The following is a 14417-nucleotide window of genomic DNA, read 5'->3' on the forward strand; positions in this document are numbered from 1 at the left end:
ACAATGGTTTGAAAAAGTTATAGGCAACTGAAAACAGGGTCTTAAATTGGGAAGTGTCATAGAATCATAGAATATCAGGGTTGGAAGGGACCTCAGGAGGTCATCTAGTCCAACCTCCTGCTCAGCCTGTCGGGTAGCCTTAACTAGAGGCATAGCCATCAACTCTCAATCTGAGAAACTAGTAACTGGAGGCTACATGTTTGGTAGTTACACACATGTAAATCCAGCTTAATTCCATTAAGTTCAGTGCAGTTTTACACAAGCATAACTGAGAGCAAAGGAGCAAAATTCTACCACATTTACTCATATTGAGGAACCTCAATGCAATTTCAATTTGAGCAAAGGTGAAAGAAGATAGCCTCCAATCTGACCCTAAGATTTTATTGTAACAAAGCATAATGGACTCAGTCCTTCTGTCCTAGTGAACAGGTTTTGGTTTTGGGTAGGGGTTCTCTGCTGGGGACAGATGAAGAGAATACTAACCCATATCCCCAGATTGTGACACACCACTGAGAAGTGGGAGGAGCCAGGATTTGGTCCAATATGAGCAAAGAACTGTAAAATATCAAGAGGGTACTATCTCCACTGTTCTGCATTGATTGTGATAGAAGTGCGTATATAATTATAGGGAAAAAGAGATATGTAAATTACAATTACAAATCCATTTCATAGTGTAAAGCTCCACACTTTCAGATAACTCAAGGGTTTAGCAAGGCGATCTGTGACCCCCTGCTCCTTGGCCTGCAGTCCTGCATAAGGCAGGCCTTCCCCACCCGCAGCCCACCGCCATCCCAGTAAAATGCACATTCAGTGTAATAGGCTTTAACATCAAAGCAGCCAAGCATTATTTTTCCTCTCTCAGGCTCCTAATGAACCATATGTTTCAGCTCTGCAAACATGTCTTCAATTGAAACACTGCTTGCTTTCTTTTGTTTTTTTAAATTGCCCCTTGAGGTTCCTAAAGCAAAAAGGCATGCAGATGGAAAATATATTTTATTGATCAACCTCTTGTTCCGCTCCCTTCTTCCCTCCCCTGCTCCCAACCTCCTATGATCAATCCCACATGGGTTTCAGGCATCACCATTGTTGATGTCTCAGTGAACGTCACTTCCTTATTACACAAAAGGATTTAAGAACGTTTGACAGGAGTTTGGAGAGTTTTAAAAGAAATAAATGACAAACACTAAACATTTTGTATAGTGTGCAGTATTATTTTCAGTTGAAAGTATAAATACTGGCATTATAATACAAGACAAAAACACTTCAGTTCATTATGTTGACAAAATACTTTTCTTAAGAACTATATTTCATGTAAGAGTTTTAAACAACCAAGAAACCAGAAGCCTGATCTGCTTCTTTTTGAAGTCAATGGAGGTTTTCCCATTAACTTAATGGGAAGAGGATCTAGGTCCTTAGAGAGGAAATGTACATTGTCATTTTAATTATTTAACAAAGCTGTGAACATGTTTCCATTTTTTCCATAAAATAAAACAAGAGGAAAAATGCCTTTGACTCAAAGAAATACAATACATAAAATACTGAATGCAGTTATCAGATAGACCTGAGAAGAATTTCAGGAATACAAGTCTGTCTATGGCAAGATTCGCCACAGTGTTCTAAAGTTATCAGAAAGGCTTCAGAAAATAAAGGAAGCTATGGTTCAGTTCACTAGAGGTAAGTACATTTATCAACGTTTATATAAAATCTCTTCCATTCCATAACTCTTAGTAATTCAGATTTATGGTTTTAAAAGGAAGATTAGAAATGTATAAATCTTGAAGTATTCACAATACAGCAACTGGGGTGCGAAACCTGCCCACTTCTGGCATCTTAAATAAACCATTCATTTCACAGGAAAATGTGGGCCAGATTCTCTACCCTCATGATCTAACCAACCTTTTCTGTTCTTGAGATATAGGCAAACAGACTACATGATACTCCTTCATTTGAAGAAGTTAAAATGTTACACTCTGAGCTTGTAAAGCCTTTTATGCTTGTGAATAGTCCTACCAAAGTCTGTTTGCATGAGAGCGGACTACTTGTGTGTACAAGGGTTTGCAAGTAACATGTAAAGTCAACCTGATATTGAGAAGGACGTTGAGGATCTTGAAAAAGTTCTGCTAAAGTCACCAGCCACCATCATCAATGCAAGGAAGAGGTACTCTTCACTCTAGTGGAGAAACTAAACAGGACAGGACATTGGCATTTCCCCCTCATTTGGAACAGAGTCTATTGCAACAGTATAGCATTAGGATTTATACAGTTCTAAGCCTTCTCAGCAACTCAGGGACTTGGCTGCTTGAGTCCAAGCAGTGCACAGATGTCCAAAATAAAGAAATTATTACACATCATACTAAGTGGCACCACTTTCCTTGTGGAAAGGCAGCGACTGGCGTGGTATGAGGATGGGAGCACCCCTGTCAGCTGAGCAGTGATCCCTCCACATCAAGGTTAAAGTATATGTTTTCCTTTCCCTGGCTGTTTCTCTCTCCCCCCTGCCCTCCTTTGCCTCCCTCTTTGGGTCGGGTCTTTTCAATTTAAGAGCTTGAGGTGCCCTCTCTCTCTGTTCATCTCACCTCTTCTGGGGGCTACTCCAGAGCTTCCTTCTACTCTTATTATGGAGACATCTACCTTTCCCTCTTTCGTTTCCTGTATTCATTTATTTTATCCTTTCCCAGCAATGGTACCCAGTCAGTTCTGACACCATGCAGTGCAGGCAGAAACCCAAAAAGAAACACATGCTTCCAGCAGGGGCAAGAGTTTTGTCAATGACCGAGAAAGTCAGGACCACTTCCAGCTGTAATGGGATCTACAATACTAATTCCAGTACAGATATTACAAGCCATTGTCTCTGCTCCGTGGACAGAGGGTTTTACCATGGCTTCTTCAGGGTTGTCAATCCCTCATCTCTGACGAACATTAAAAAACTGACATGCTGTACATTGAAGAGAATTGTTGACTACCTCTGCCTTATAATCTGTGCTGGACTTCTGCCTTCATGTTTCTTTCTGTGAAAAACTGAGAAATAAATCATAATGTAAGATACCATTTTATTTTCATTTTAATTCATACATTTATTTTAGCAGTAGCTGATTGGAAATATTCTTATCCCTTAAATTATAGGGGGGGAGCAAACAGCGCCCAAATGGAAAAGAAGGTATAAATTAGAGAAGTCTTGCATCTTAGCCAGTGCTTTTAAAAATGAGGGTCTGACTGCCCAGTTCCTTAAGCTCTGTTGCTTCAGAGGGAATGTCATGCTGAATACAAATTTCAGTGACTGATTTAAAAAATATGATGTGTTAAATATGCCAGTTGGAAACCTTGCCTTGAATTTGGAAGTAGATTAAACTTCATGAGCATGAACTAATTTTACCTCTGATATAAGGGTTTTTTAATCATTGGATGCTGAATTTCTGGCAGCAAAATACATTGGAAATAACGTTAAACCATTTTGAGAGGACTGATGCTGGACGACGCTTTTACGGCTGTATGTGATAATTTCATTGTAAAGACACATATGACGATCTGGCTGGACGGATAGAGATGATCTTTTTTTCTCAATCCCATGCCAGAGCAAACAATAAAAATATTTACAAATATTTGCTCAGTGATCTAATTGGAAAGGGTTTGATAGTCATGCTAACAACATGAGTCACAAATGAAAAATAGCACTGCCGCTGACTGTTACTAGCTGCACAAGCGCAGTGTTATTGGGGGAGTTTGCGGTAACTACCATGAGTAAAGTTATTTATTTCTTTGTATAGCTTTGCACCCCTTACATAGCTCCCGCAGTACTTATACTAATCATTACAACAGACATCCTCTGTAAGAAAACTGCACAGTTGCAATGTAGGACAAATCCTACTCTTACCAAGTAAAAAAATGAGATGAAGTGTGAATGCTGAGGGCCAGATTTTGATACCTAAACTCATACTCAGAGTGTTTTCTACAGTTTTGACTATACTTTCTCTGCCCTGTATTGACCGGCTGTTTTCTCCAACCCCATCCTGCTTTCTCCTCATCTCATCATCTCTGCCTCATTCCTCATTCCTCCTCTGCCCCTCACACCATTCTCTCTCTCCCTCTCTCCTCATTGTCTTTCCTGCCCTGTCCCCCTCTGTCCCCTTTCCCTTCCCTGTTGTGCTGTTTGGCTAATCCCCTCCAACTAAACCCCATCCTCCACCCGTGTGTGTGTGTGTGTGAGAGAGAGAGAGAGAGAGAGAGAAATATTATGGAACTACCAGGACAGTTGCAGGCCATCACACTGATTACTCTATGTGTATGGTATTTCCCTTACCCCCACCTTTTGTCTGTCTTATCTAGTTAGGGCATTTCTACACTGGCACTTATGTTGGCAAAACTTTGTCACTCAGGGGCGTGAAAAAACACACACATACCCCTGAGCAACATAAGTTTCGCCGGCATAAGCGCTCGTGTGCACAGCGCTGTGTCCACAGGAGACACTCTCCCACCACTCGTTGAGCTGGTTTTATTATGTTGACGGGAGAGCTCGCTCATATCGGTATAGTTGTGACGCTGAAAGCTTTTAAGTGTAGACATTGCCTCAGGGTATGTCTACACTAAGAAATTAAATTGATTTTATAGAAGTTGATCTTTAGAAATCGATTTTATACAGTTGATTGTGTATGTCCCACTAAGCGCATTAAGTCCTCAATACTGTGGCTAGCATTGACTCACGGAGCAGTGCACTGTGGGTAGCTATCCCACAGTTCCCACAGTCTCCGCTGCTCATTGGAATTCTGGGTTAAGCTCACAATGCCTGATGGGGCAAAAACATTGTGGCAGGTAGTTTTCGGTACGTCATCAGTCTCCCCTCTCTCCCTCCCTCCCTCTGTGAAAGCAACGGCAGACAATCATTTCACATCTTTTTTCCTGGGTTACCTGTGCAGACACCATACTACGGCAAGCATGGAGCTCACTCCGCTGCTGTTGTGAGAATTAAACACCTCACGCATTATCCTGCAGTATGTGCAGAACCTGGCTAAGAGACTCCAGCACGAGGACGATTGTGATGAGGACATGGACACAGACATTCCTGAAAGCACGGGCTGTGGCAATTGGGACATCATGGTGGCAGTGGGGCTGGTTGATACATTGGAACACTGATTCTGGGCCCAGCAAATGAGCACAGACTATACATTCTTTAGGGCATGGATTGTCTATTATACCATATTTGTACTGTGCCTAGCACAATGGGGCCTAATCTTGGTTGATCCCTAGGCACTACCATAATAAAATGCTGATTAGAATCTTGCTTCACAAACAGTACCATTGAAATCAGTGACTCAACTCTTGGAGTAAGGCACTATTCAAGGTGATTAAGGATATCAGAATCTGACTTGGAGTAAATGAATTCTAATTGTCCTCATGTTTTGCAGACATATACTTCTTGGTACGTACTTGGGAGCAAGTTTTGTTTAAGCTAGCTGCTTGAGGGACTGCCTCCCTCCCTGTGCAATACCCTGACACCCATGACCATTGTGGAGACTTCAGCTAGCAGTCCCCTTGTTTAAGAAGGAGTTAGCAAGAGGACATTGTCAGTTGCAGGCCCTGAGCTTTGGCATTAATTTCCTCTTCCTTTGTTCACCAGAGCCCAGATCTAGAGACCCTCAACAGATGCTGCAAAACGTGCCTCTTCTCCCAGGGTTTTATTGGGGCAGGAGTCCAGGGTACAGTGTGAATGATCCGGTGGGGTGTCTGGGCATGGATAATGAGGAAAAGTTCCTTGTGGATGCTAGGGAAGGATTTTTACTATCCTTCTACTATATACCATTAATGTCCATTCATTTTTAAATCTATATTCCAGATTGTCAAGAAAATATGGACTGATTCTCCAATTAACATTCTCTTGATTACGTACTTGTTAAAATTTTAAGTCCAAGGAGAGCCATCATTGTCACCAGGATTAAAATGATTGCTGTCAGCAACATGATCCTTATGGCGTTTTCATCATCTTCTTGACTCTGGGAAGATAATGCTGGGGAAAATGTATTTGTCGTTATGGAAAATGCACATCTGAGAATAAAGAATTTCTAAATGGTGACTCTATTCACTGAAAACATAATACTTGCTGCAGACCACAAAGTGCATTTCTTGAGGCTTCCAAACAAATAGCTGAAACTAGGAACTGCCATACTGGATCACAGTGAGGTCCATCAAGTCCAGTATCTTGCCTCTGAAGTAGCCAGTGTCAGTTGCTTCAGAGGAAGGTATGTGAACACTGCAGTAGGCAAATGTGGGATAATCTGCATGATACATGAGATCTCATCTTCATCTCTAATAGATAGAGGTTGGCTTAAAACCTAAGGTTAAGTGTTTGACTTTATGCGGTATTGTATTTTTCAAGAAAATGAATTACCAAGTCCCATGCCAGCACTCCCTCAGAGCTCTGCTGCCAGAATACAATTACAGGCCCCAACGTTTTTAGAGTTAGGCTTCTTAAAGTAAACTGTGAAGTGCTTTTATGGTATAAGCAAAATGTGCACAGGGCATTATATATGTAAAGCTATGTTTTCAAAAGGTCTTATGAGCAGGTGATTTCCCCATCTGCCTTTAACACTCCATAGGCCGTGCATGGTCTCAACCCTCACCCACTTCCTGAGATATGATTTTATTACAGCAACTGAACAATAAGATGAAAAAGTGTAATTGGAGCCTTCTTCTCAGCTTGACTGCACTTTGAGTTCTCAGTTCAGCATGTCTCCTGTTGTGCCTTGTGCCTTAGATCCAAAATTCCTGTCTCAGGGCTATCTCTGCTGTGAGCCCTGATCTGAACTCACTACTGCTTATTGCTAGGACTTAAACTCACGCACAGCTGAGCCCATCATTGAGCTGAGAACTTTTCAAACCCTTAATGAATTTATCCTCGCAACACCTCCATGAGATACGAAAGTGCTATTATCCCCTTTGTACAAAAGGGGAACTGAGTCACAGAGGGATTAAATGACTTGCCCAGAGTCACACGGAAAGTCTTTGGCAGGTTTACTGAGTTCCAGTGCCGTGTCTTAGTCACAACATCACCCTTCCTCTTACTTACTGAGTAAAGATAGCAGGATTTGACCCTGAAATCTGCAGCCCAGAAGGATGGGGACTGTTGTGTCAGTCCCAGGAGACCCTGATTCTGCTGCCAAACCCATCTCATCTGTTTCAGTCTTTCATGTGACACATTATTAGTACTTACTGCATTGGATATCACAGATCAGTAATGGAACAGAATAATCTACATCTGTCCTCCAGCCCTTTTAAAAGAAAGAAAAAATGGTTATTTCCCTCTCAACAATATGGTTAATGATCATTTGTTTTGGTGAAATAAATATTGGCATGTTAGTTTACTGAAATGAATGTGGATGGTTTTTAAAAAATCTGTTTAATGGTTTAGCTTATCCTTGTGTCACTCTTGAGTCACTTTCAGGGTTATAGAAGATATAGCTACTAGAGGATTTTCTATTGGGATGATTGTCTGATGGAAAATAAGGGTTCCCTGGCTGACTTTCTAGACGGCCCTTGTCACTTTCACTTTCTAACTAAAGGCCAGGGCCGGCTCCAAGGGTATTGCTACCCCAAGCAGCAAAACAAAACAAAAAAAGCCACGATCGCAATGGTGATCTGCGGCAATTCAGCAGGAGGTCCTTCACTCCGAGCAGAAGTGAGAGACCCTCTGCCGAATACCTAAAAGTGCCGCCCCACTCCCCAGTTGCTGCCCTAAGCACCTGCTTGATAAGCTGGTGCCTGGAGCCGGCCCTGCTAAAGGCAGAAAGTGACAATAGCCTTCCAGGCCAGCGGCCAGAGGCACAGCACCAGAAAAACTTTCCACCTCTCCCCACCTCCCAACCCCGCCAGGCCCATCTGATTCAGGATGTTTGTTTTTCCAAAAAGTGATTTATTTATTTTTACAGTGTGCCTAGCATACTTTTGGATGCTATACAATAATAATAAAAATATTTCTTAAGTTTCTGGTTCAAATACTCACAAAAAACAAATGTAACACTCGCTTTCCACGTGGAATCAGACCTTTGAGTTTCAAATTCATTTTCTATTAACATATCTGTTAGTAAAACTCAGTTGTACAGATACATGCTGGCATTTTTGTACATTATTTAACCAGCTCTGTTTCAATAAAAGTCATTTAAATGTGTATCGGTGCCAGGGCCAGTGCAACCATTTAGGCAGCCTAGGCGGTCGCCTAGGGCACAAGGATTTGAGGGGGTACCATTTTCTTCGGCAGCGACTGCGGCGGCCGGATCTTCGGCCACCCCAGTAACCGCTGGTATTTAGGCGGAGGGAGCTGGGGCTGGGGAGCGTGGGGAGGGTCGCCTGCAGCAAGTGGGGGCGGGCGGCATGCAGGGGAACTCCCCACCCCAGCTCATCCCTGCCCCGTCTCCTCCCCAAGCACACCGTGGCCACTTCACTTCTCCCGCCTCCCAGGCTTGCGGTGCCAATCAGCTTAGGTGCTGCAAGCCTGGGAGGCGGGAGAAGTGAAGCAATGATGGCATGCTCGGGGTGCTCGTGCTCATGCGCGGAGCAGGGGTGAGCTGGGGTGAGGAGGGGGGCTTCAAGGGGGGGGAACTGCTGCAGGGGGGTTGCCTCAGGGAGGAGGAGGGGAGCTGCCGCGAGGCGAGCCCTCATGGCAGGGATGTGGGGGGCGGGGGAGGGCGCAAGGTGGAAGTTTCACCTAGGGCACGAAACATCCTTGCACCGGCCCTGATCGGTGCATTTCTGCTGTATGCTGTATGTCTCCTTTTTCACTATTGTATATATATGCCTGAATGCACTGAAGTCCTTAGACCTGTTTTTTAAAAAATGTTAATACATTTATTTGTTACTTCCCTCTGCCCTTCTGACTGTAATCTTTTCATCATAAGAGTTTATCTAGATGGAGGAGTTAATTTAACAGCCCTTAATATTCCACTGTTTGCCATCTACAGAAATAAGAGATCAAGAATGGTCTTCTACCTTAAATAATTAATACAAGCTCAGCAAGGGACGATAGCAGCACATTCAAACTATTCATAATGCTCTTTGTAACCTACAAGTGGGTCATGGCCAGATTTGGCTGGGAAGAGGCAGCTGCAACACTGCCTGCAGTTTCTTATTTCCATGCCAGCTTGTTTATTTAGCGCAGAGTATATCTGCAGATCAGCAGACCTACCTGAATGCAAACTTGTGAGCCACATATTTCACCTGAAATATTGACAGATGTGGGATGAGAGTCACCCTAATGAAAACAAAGTAGAAAACTGTTAACTCCATAGCTCTTGGGCAATCAAAATGCATTGTCTCCCTCCTGCTCTTGGGCTTTTTTGTCAGTAATGTTATGTATCTGATCACCTTAACATTTATGGCAGATTGTTTTCATTATTGAAGGTTCTTTTCCTTTTAAGGACTTCCCTCCCCCATCGGTACGGAATGCCCTCAGCACAGCGCAGCCAGTTTGGTGCAGGATTTGGGGAACCCATGAAGAGGGCTCATATCCCAGCACATTATGGAGCACAGCACTGTGTCTAAGTGCATAAGGTGGATTTGGGGGTGGACCAGGAAGGGAGACTGGGTGATGATCCACTTTCCATTTCCCCCACACACCCAGAAGGGGAGAATGCCAGTCAAAGAGGCTGATAAAGATGGGAGGGTCTGGCAGGGGCCATCAAAGTCTTCTACTTGAACTCCATGGCCTAGCTGGGTGTGCTCTGCAGGATGGCCACCTTAAGGTCTGCTATAGTGTGGCCAGGGAGGTTGAAGTGCTCTCCTACAGGTTTTTGTATATTGCCATTCCTAATGTCTGATTTGTGTCCATTTATCCTTTTCCGTAGAGACTGTCCAGTTTGGCCGATGTACATAGCAGAGGGGCATTGCTGGCATATGATGGCGTATATTACATTGGTGGATGTGCAGGTGAATGAACCAGTGATGGTGTGGCTGATCCCTAACTTCAGGACCAGACTTCAAAGAGAAACTGCTGAGCTTCAGTTCCTCTGCAAATTTGACACCATCAGCTCAGGATTGAACAAAGACTGTGAATGGCTTGCCAACTACAGAACCAGTTTCTCCTCTCTTGGTTTTCACACCTCAACTGTTAGAACAGGGCCTCATCCTCCCTGATTGAACTGACCTCGTTATCTCTAGCTTGCTTGCTAGCATATATCTACCTGCCCCTGGAAATTTCCACTACATGCATCTGAGGAAGTGGGTATTCACCCACGAAAGCTCATGCTCCAAAACATCTGTTAGTCTATAAGGTGCCACAGGATTCTTTGCTGCTTTTACAGATCCAGACTAACACGGCTACCCCTCTGATACCTGAGGGTGAAGTTGCCCTAAAAAATTGTTCTGCTGCTTAAAATATTGTTATTTGTGGCTTGTGCACAAAAAAGAAAATGACTATTTCTCTGAAACGATGGGCCCTACACTGCTTTTCCTTCCTCAGCAAAACTCCTGTTGAAGATAGGGATAAGTTAGGTAAATGTGGCCTTAACCCAACACTAATGTGAAGACATTAATATTAAGGCTATGAACAATTGTTTATGGGAACAATGGCTCAGTGTTAAGTCATCATGCGATCCTGGTGGAAATTGCTCATGGTCTTGGGGTGGGAACCATGTGGAATCTACGTGAGTTCCCATTGTATCGTAACTAAAGAGAACAGATCAATCTGTACCAAAGGACTATGGAAACAATGGACATTTCTGAACAGACCAGCACTCTGTGTGATATGTCCAGTTTCACAATAATATCTGGCTCAGATCCAATCCTACTTATTCATTCCTCTTAGCCGTGAATTTTCAGTCTAAACTCTGGAAGCCATTAAAACCAGTAAATCTGAATCTTGCTGTCCTTATTCAGGCAAAAATTCCATTGAAGTCAAGTGGTCTCCTGTATGTAGTGCTTATTTATTCTTCTGCTTTACAAATCCCAGACTTTTGTTTTCCCTTTACCACTATTCTGTTTAGCTCAAATACATATGTAGCTATATTAGAAACAACAACAAAAATGCATTAAAAAAACGTTGTTTAGGTTGCAAAGTCAAACACCAGAAAATTAGGAAAAGCCAGCTTTATGTTTGCCCACACCCGGGCACTGAATGAGTCAGGGATCATGTCGAAAAAACAGTACGTCAGCATGTAATTACAGACTGTGTCATAAAATGCTTACGCACAAGGGGGACAAATTAAAGTTAAACGCAACTAATCGGGTATTTCCCAACTTTCAAGTGCTTGACTTGGCAAGTGCAATCTAAATCATATTCTTTTAACCCACAATTTTAAAATAGAATTTGTTTTTACCTTGCCTTATCCTTTAGGAAATCCTAAAATTACATTTTGCACATCCTCATAGAACACTGAACAGTCAGCACTGCTACCATTCAAGCTACAGGACTAATTGCAGTGATTGGGGACAAAAGGGAGGGATAGATTGCTGAGTTATGTGGTTGGTTAGTGGGGAAGGGAGGAACTTGGGCCAGTTCCCTTTACACAGGTACACACACCCTTGGGAGTTGGGGGAGTTTCATCCCAGGTGGTTCTCCAGAGGTGAGATGGGCCACTGGGCCCAGATACTTGGTTCAGGGCCCGGTTGGGGGAACCTGGTCTCACTCTCTTCTTCTCTTTCCTCCATCCTCCTGAGGAGTTGGAGGAGCTCAAGCCTTATGTGGGTTGCCAGAGGGGCAAAGATGGGCCTCTAGGTCCCAGGGAAGTCCAGCCTGATTCTTGCCCCATGTGGTGCCCCCAGAGAGGGTGCCCAGACTAGACCAGTTCTCTCCTCTCCCCCAGGCAAAACATCTGCTCTATGAGCTCCCAGGACAGTGTCTGCTGCTCATGCTGTGCTGGCAGCAACATGAGGCCAGCCATAGAATGTTTGTGTATAATTATTATTTTGATATGCTGCCAAAACCTTCCAGAGGAATGTAATGGAGAGAGGAGAAATGACAATTTTTAATCTCAGCAAAAGCTGATCCGAATGCCATGGGACGGGAAGAGGCACTTTGCTAGCCAAGGGCATTCTCCCTGCAGAATAACAAAGGCCTGCTAGAAAGGAAGGCAATGAGAGCTTCTCAAAAATGGTCACAAGAATCCTTTACAATGGAAATGTAAATCTAGGGATCACTACCAGCTTCCCCATAGCAATGCAGAAATGAATACATATATGGCCAAATGCATCCGGGATCAATGCTTAGCTACCAAGATAGGTGCCTTAGTAATGTAATAATAAAATAATGGACTTTAGATAACAGAAAATTCACTGATAAAGAGAATATTTTCCTATTTGAATATAGCCAGATACTAATGTGAAACTAGGCATTCCATAGGGAACAGGTTTAGAAACACTCACTGAGCGCTCTAGTCTGGTGGGAATATGAGCAAACTGCATGGAGTGCCTGTCACAAGACCGCATGCATTTTCCCCTAGTCTGCAGATGAATTAACCACAAGCTATTATTTCCATAACCATAAACAATGGCTTGCAGCCACAATTACTGAGTGTAACACGTTAACAAATAGAGGTAGCCAGGAATTTTCCAACAAAATGTTTTTTTCCATTGGAAAATGCCGATTCTTCAAAACCAAAATGTTTCGCAGAAACATTCTGGTTTCAATGAACTTCTGCCAACACCTGCCTGGTTTTCTGGTGAGCTGCTGCGGAGCTGGGACCCTGGAAGTCCTGGGAATCCTGGCTCTAGCAGGGTAGAGCCAGCTGCAGTGTAGATATACCCTCAGGTCTAGCCCTCTGCTCAAGCTGGAGCTCTCATGTCTTCTAGAATCTGCATTCCAGGAGTGAGGGGCAGCCCAGGAAATCCCCAGGAGTCGGGGGAAGGCCAGGGAGTGAGGGGCAGCCAGTTGCTCAGTTTTGTTTCAGAACAACTGAATGTTGTTTCTAACTGAAACTGTTCAGAATTTCCTTCCTGCAAGAAATTTCAAAATGTCTCATTTTCATTCCAAATCAGAACAAAACCTTTTTTCAAAATGTCGGAATTTCACACAGAACAGAAATTCTGAGTTACAATCAGCTCTATACAAATATTGTTGGCTTGAGGACATTCCCACAGTTCTTTCTCACTGTACTTGTATAACACACAGGGCATGATTCTCAGTGACACTAAGGCATCTTTACACCAAACTGGCAGAGAAAGGGGCCTTAGCTAGGGTGTGGGTATAATATATGTCCACTTTAACTTTCCTTTACACTGTTGTAAAGGTGTCTTAGAGTAAGTGAGAATCAGGCCCACGGTGCTTGCTAATTCTTCTAGAAAATAAGGCTCAAAAAGTCCCATGGTATCCATTATCTTTAGCTAGGTATATGTTCAAACTCACATAGGGCTTGCACCGGTGTTAGACAGGGCAAAACACCAGAACTTCCCCTTCCCGGGGGGACATATGACTGGGCAACAAATAATAGCCCAAAAAATAGCCAACAGTGTCCAGAGAGTTCAAGGATAGGCTGTACAGTGGTACTGCATCCACAAGGCAGTCTATTCCCTCAGGTGTCCTATGAAAAAGCCCAGCAGAGCATAAAGCTGCCCTCCCTACCAGAAACCTCAAGGGAGATCAGATGTGGGATCCACTGTATGTCCTTATCTTGTGTGAACCACCTGCAGCACAGCGAATCAAGCTGGCACAGGGAGGTATAGCTCTGGAACACCCCTGCACCAGTGGTAATGAATGGGACCTATGAAGGGCACTTATTTATAAATAGTACAACAACAAAAAACTACATTAAAGAACATTCGAGTTGCAAAGTCCAGCACTCAAAAGTCACTTCCACTGGTGCGTAATTTCAGTGAGGTTACTCTTGTCTTACATCAGGGTGAGATCAAAACTAGGACTAAATGCTTTAATTATGGATATTGTTCAAAAGTGTGTGTGCCTGGCTTTTGCTGGTTTTGTCCAGAGCTATGGATGGCAATAAATTCAAATTAAACATGCTGAAGCTGCCTTATTGATAGCAATTTCTGATAAGTAACGCATACCAACCGCTGAGACTGAGTGGCGAATCCCAGCAGAGTCACATGAAGACAGCTTTGCCTTGTTACACACCAGCACTGAAAATTGTGCTTTGGTTTGTGACGTGAAGGAGACTTGTGTCTGTTCTGCCCCACGAGCAATTCTCATTTTCCAAGCTGAAATTGGGGAGAAAAGTTGTTATTTTAAATGTAATCACTCAAATAATGAATGACGTATAAGAGACTATGGCAGTAGATACCATGCTCTGCTAGAATAAAACCATTTTTATCAGCTTGAATACCGTCAACTGTTATATCAATAGCTATCTTGATTTTAACAGGTTATTATCTATCTTTACAAATACTTGATTTACTGTGGGAGTTTACAAATGGAAAACCTGCACTGTTAAATATTATCGATGCAGTTCATAGGACATGACAAGACCAACAAGCTTTACTCGATGAGA

At 43.1% G+C, this 14417-nt stretch overlaps 1 protein-coding gene across 4 annotated transcripts in view; it reads right to left on the reverse strand.

Moving 5' to 3' along the window:
* Positions 1–1217: 1217 nt before the first annotated feature.
* Positions 1218–14417, reverse strand: part of IL17REL (interleukin 17 receptor E like) — a 70671-nt gene continuing 57471 nt past the window's right edge. For all 4 annotated transcript variants that reach the window (XM_050936243.1, XM_050936242.1, XM_050936241.1 and 1 more), the window contains 6 exons: positions 13982–14127; positions 9170–9235; positions 7202–7259; positions 5882–5998; positions 2964–3018; positions 1218–2182 (listed from right to left, as the gene is read on the reverse strand). In XM_050936243.1, the coding sequence (XP_050792200.1) occupies positions 2143–2182; positions 2964–3018; positions 5882–5998; positions 7202–7259; positions 9170–9235; positions 13982–14127 (482 nt within the window). In that variant the 3' untranslated portion in view covers positions 1218–2142. The remainder of the gene's footprint in view (positions 2183–2963; positions 3019–5881; positions 5999–7201; positions 7260–9169; positions 9236–13981; positions 14128–14417) is intronic.

Source organism: Gopherus flavomarginatus, chromosome 1, assembly GCF_025201925.1.
Source record: "Gopherus flavomarginatus isolate rGopFla2 chromosome 1, rGopFla2.mat.asm, whole genome shotgun sequence".
NCBI lineage: Eukaryota > Metazoa > Chordata > Testudines > Testudinidae > Gopherus > Gopherus flavomarginatus.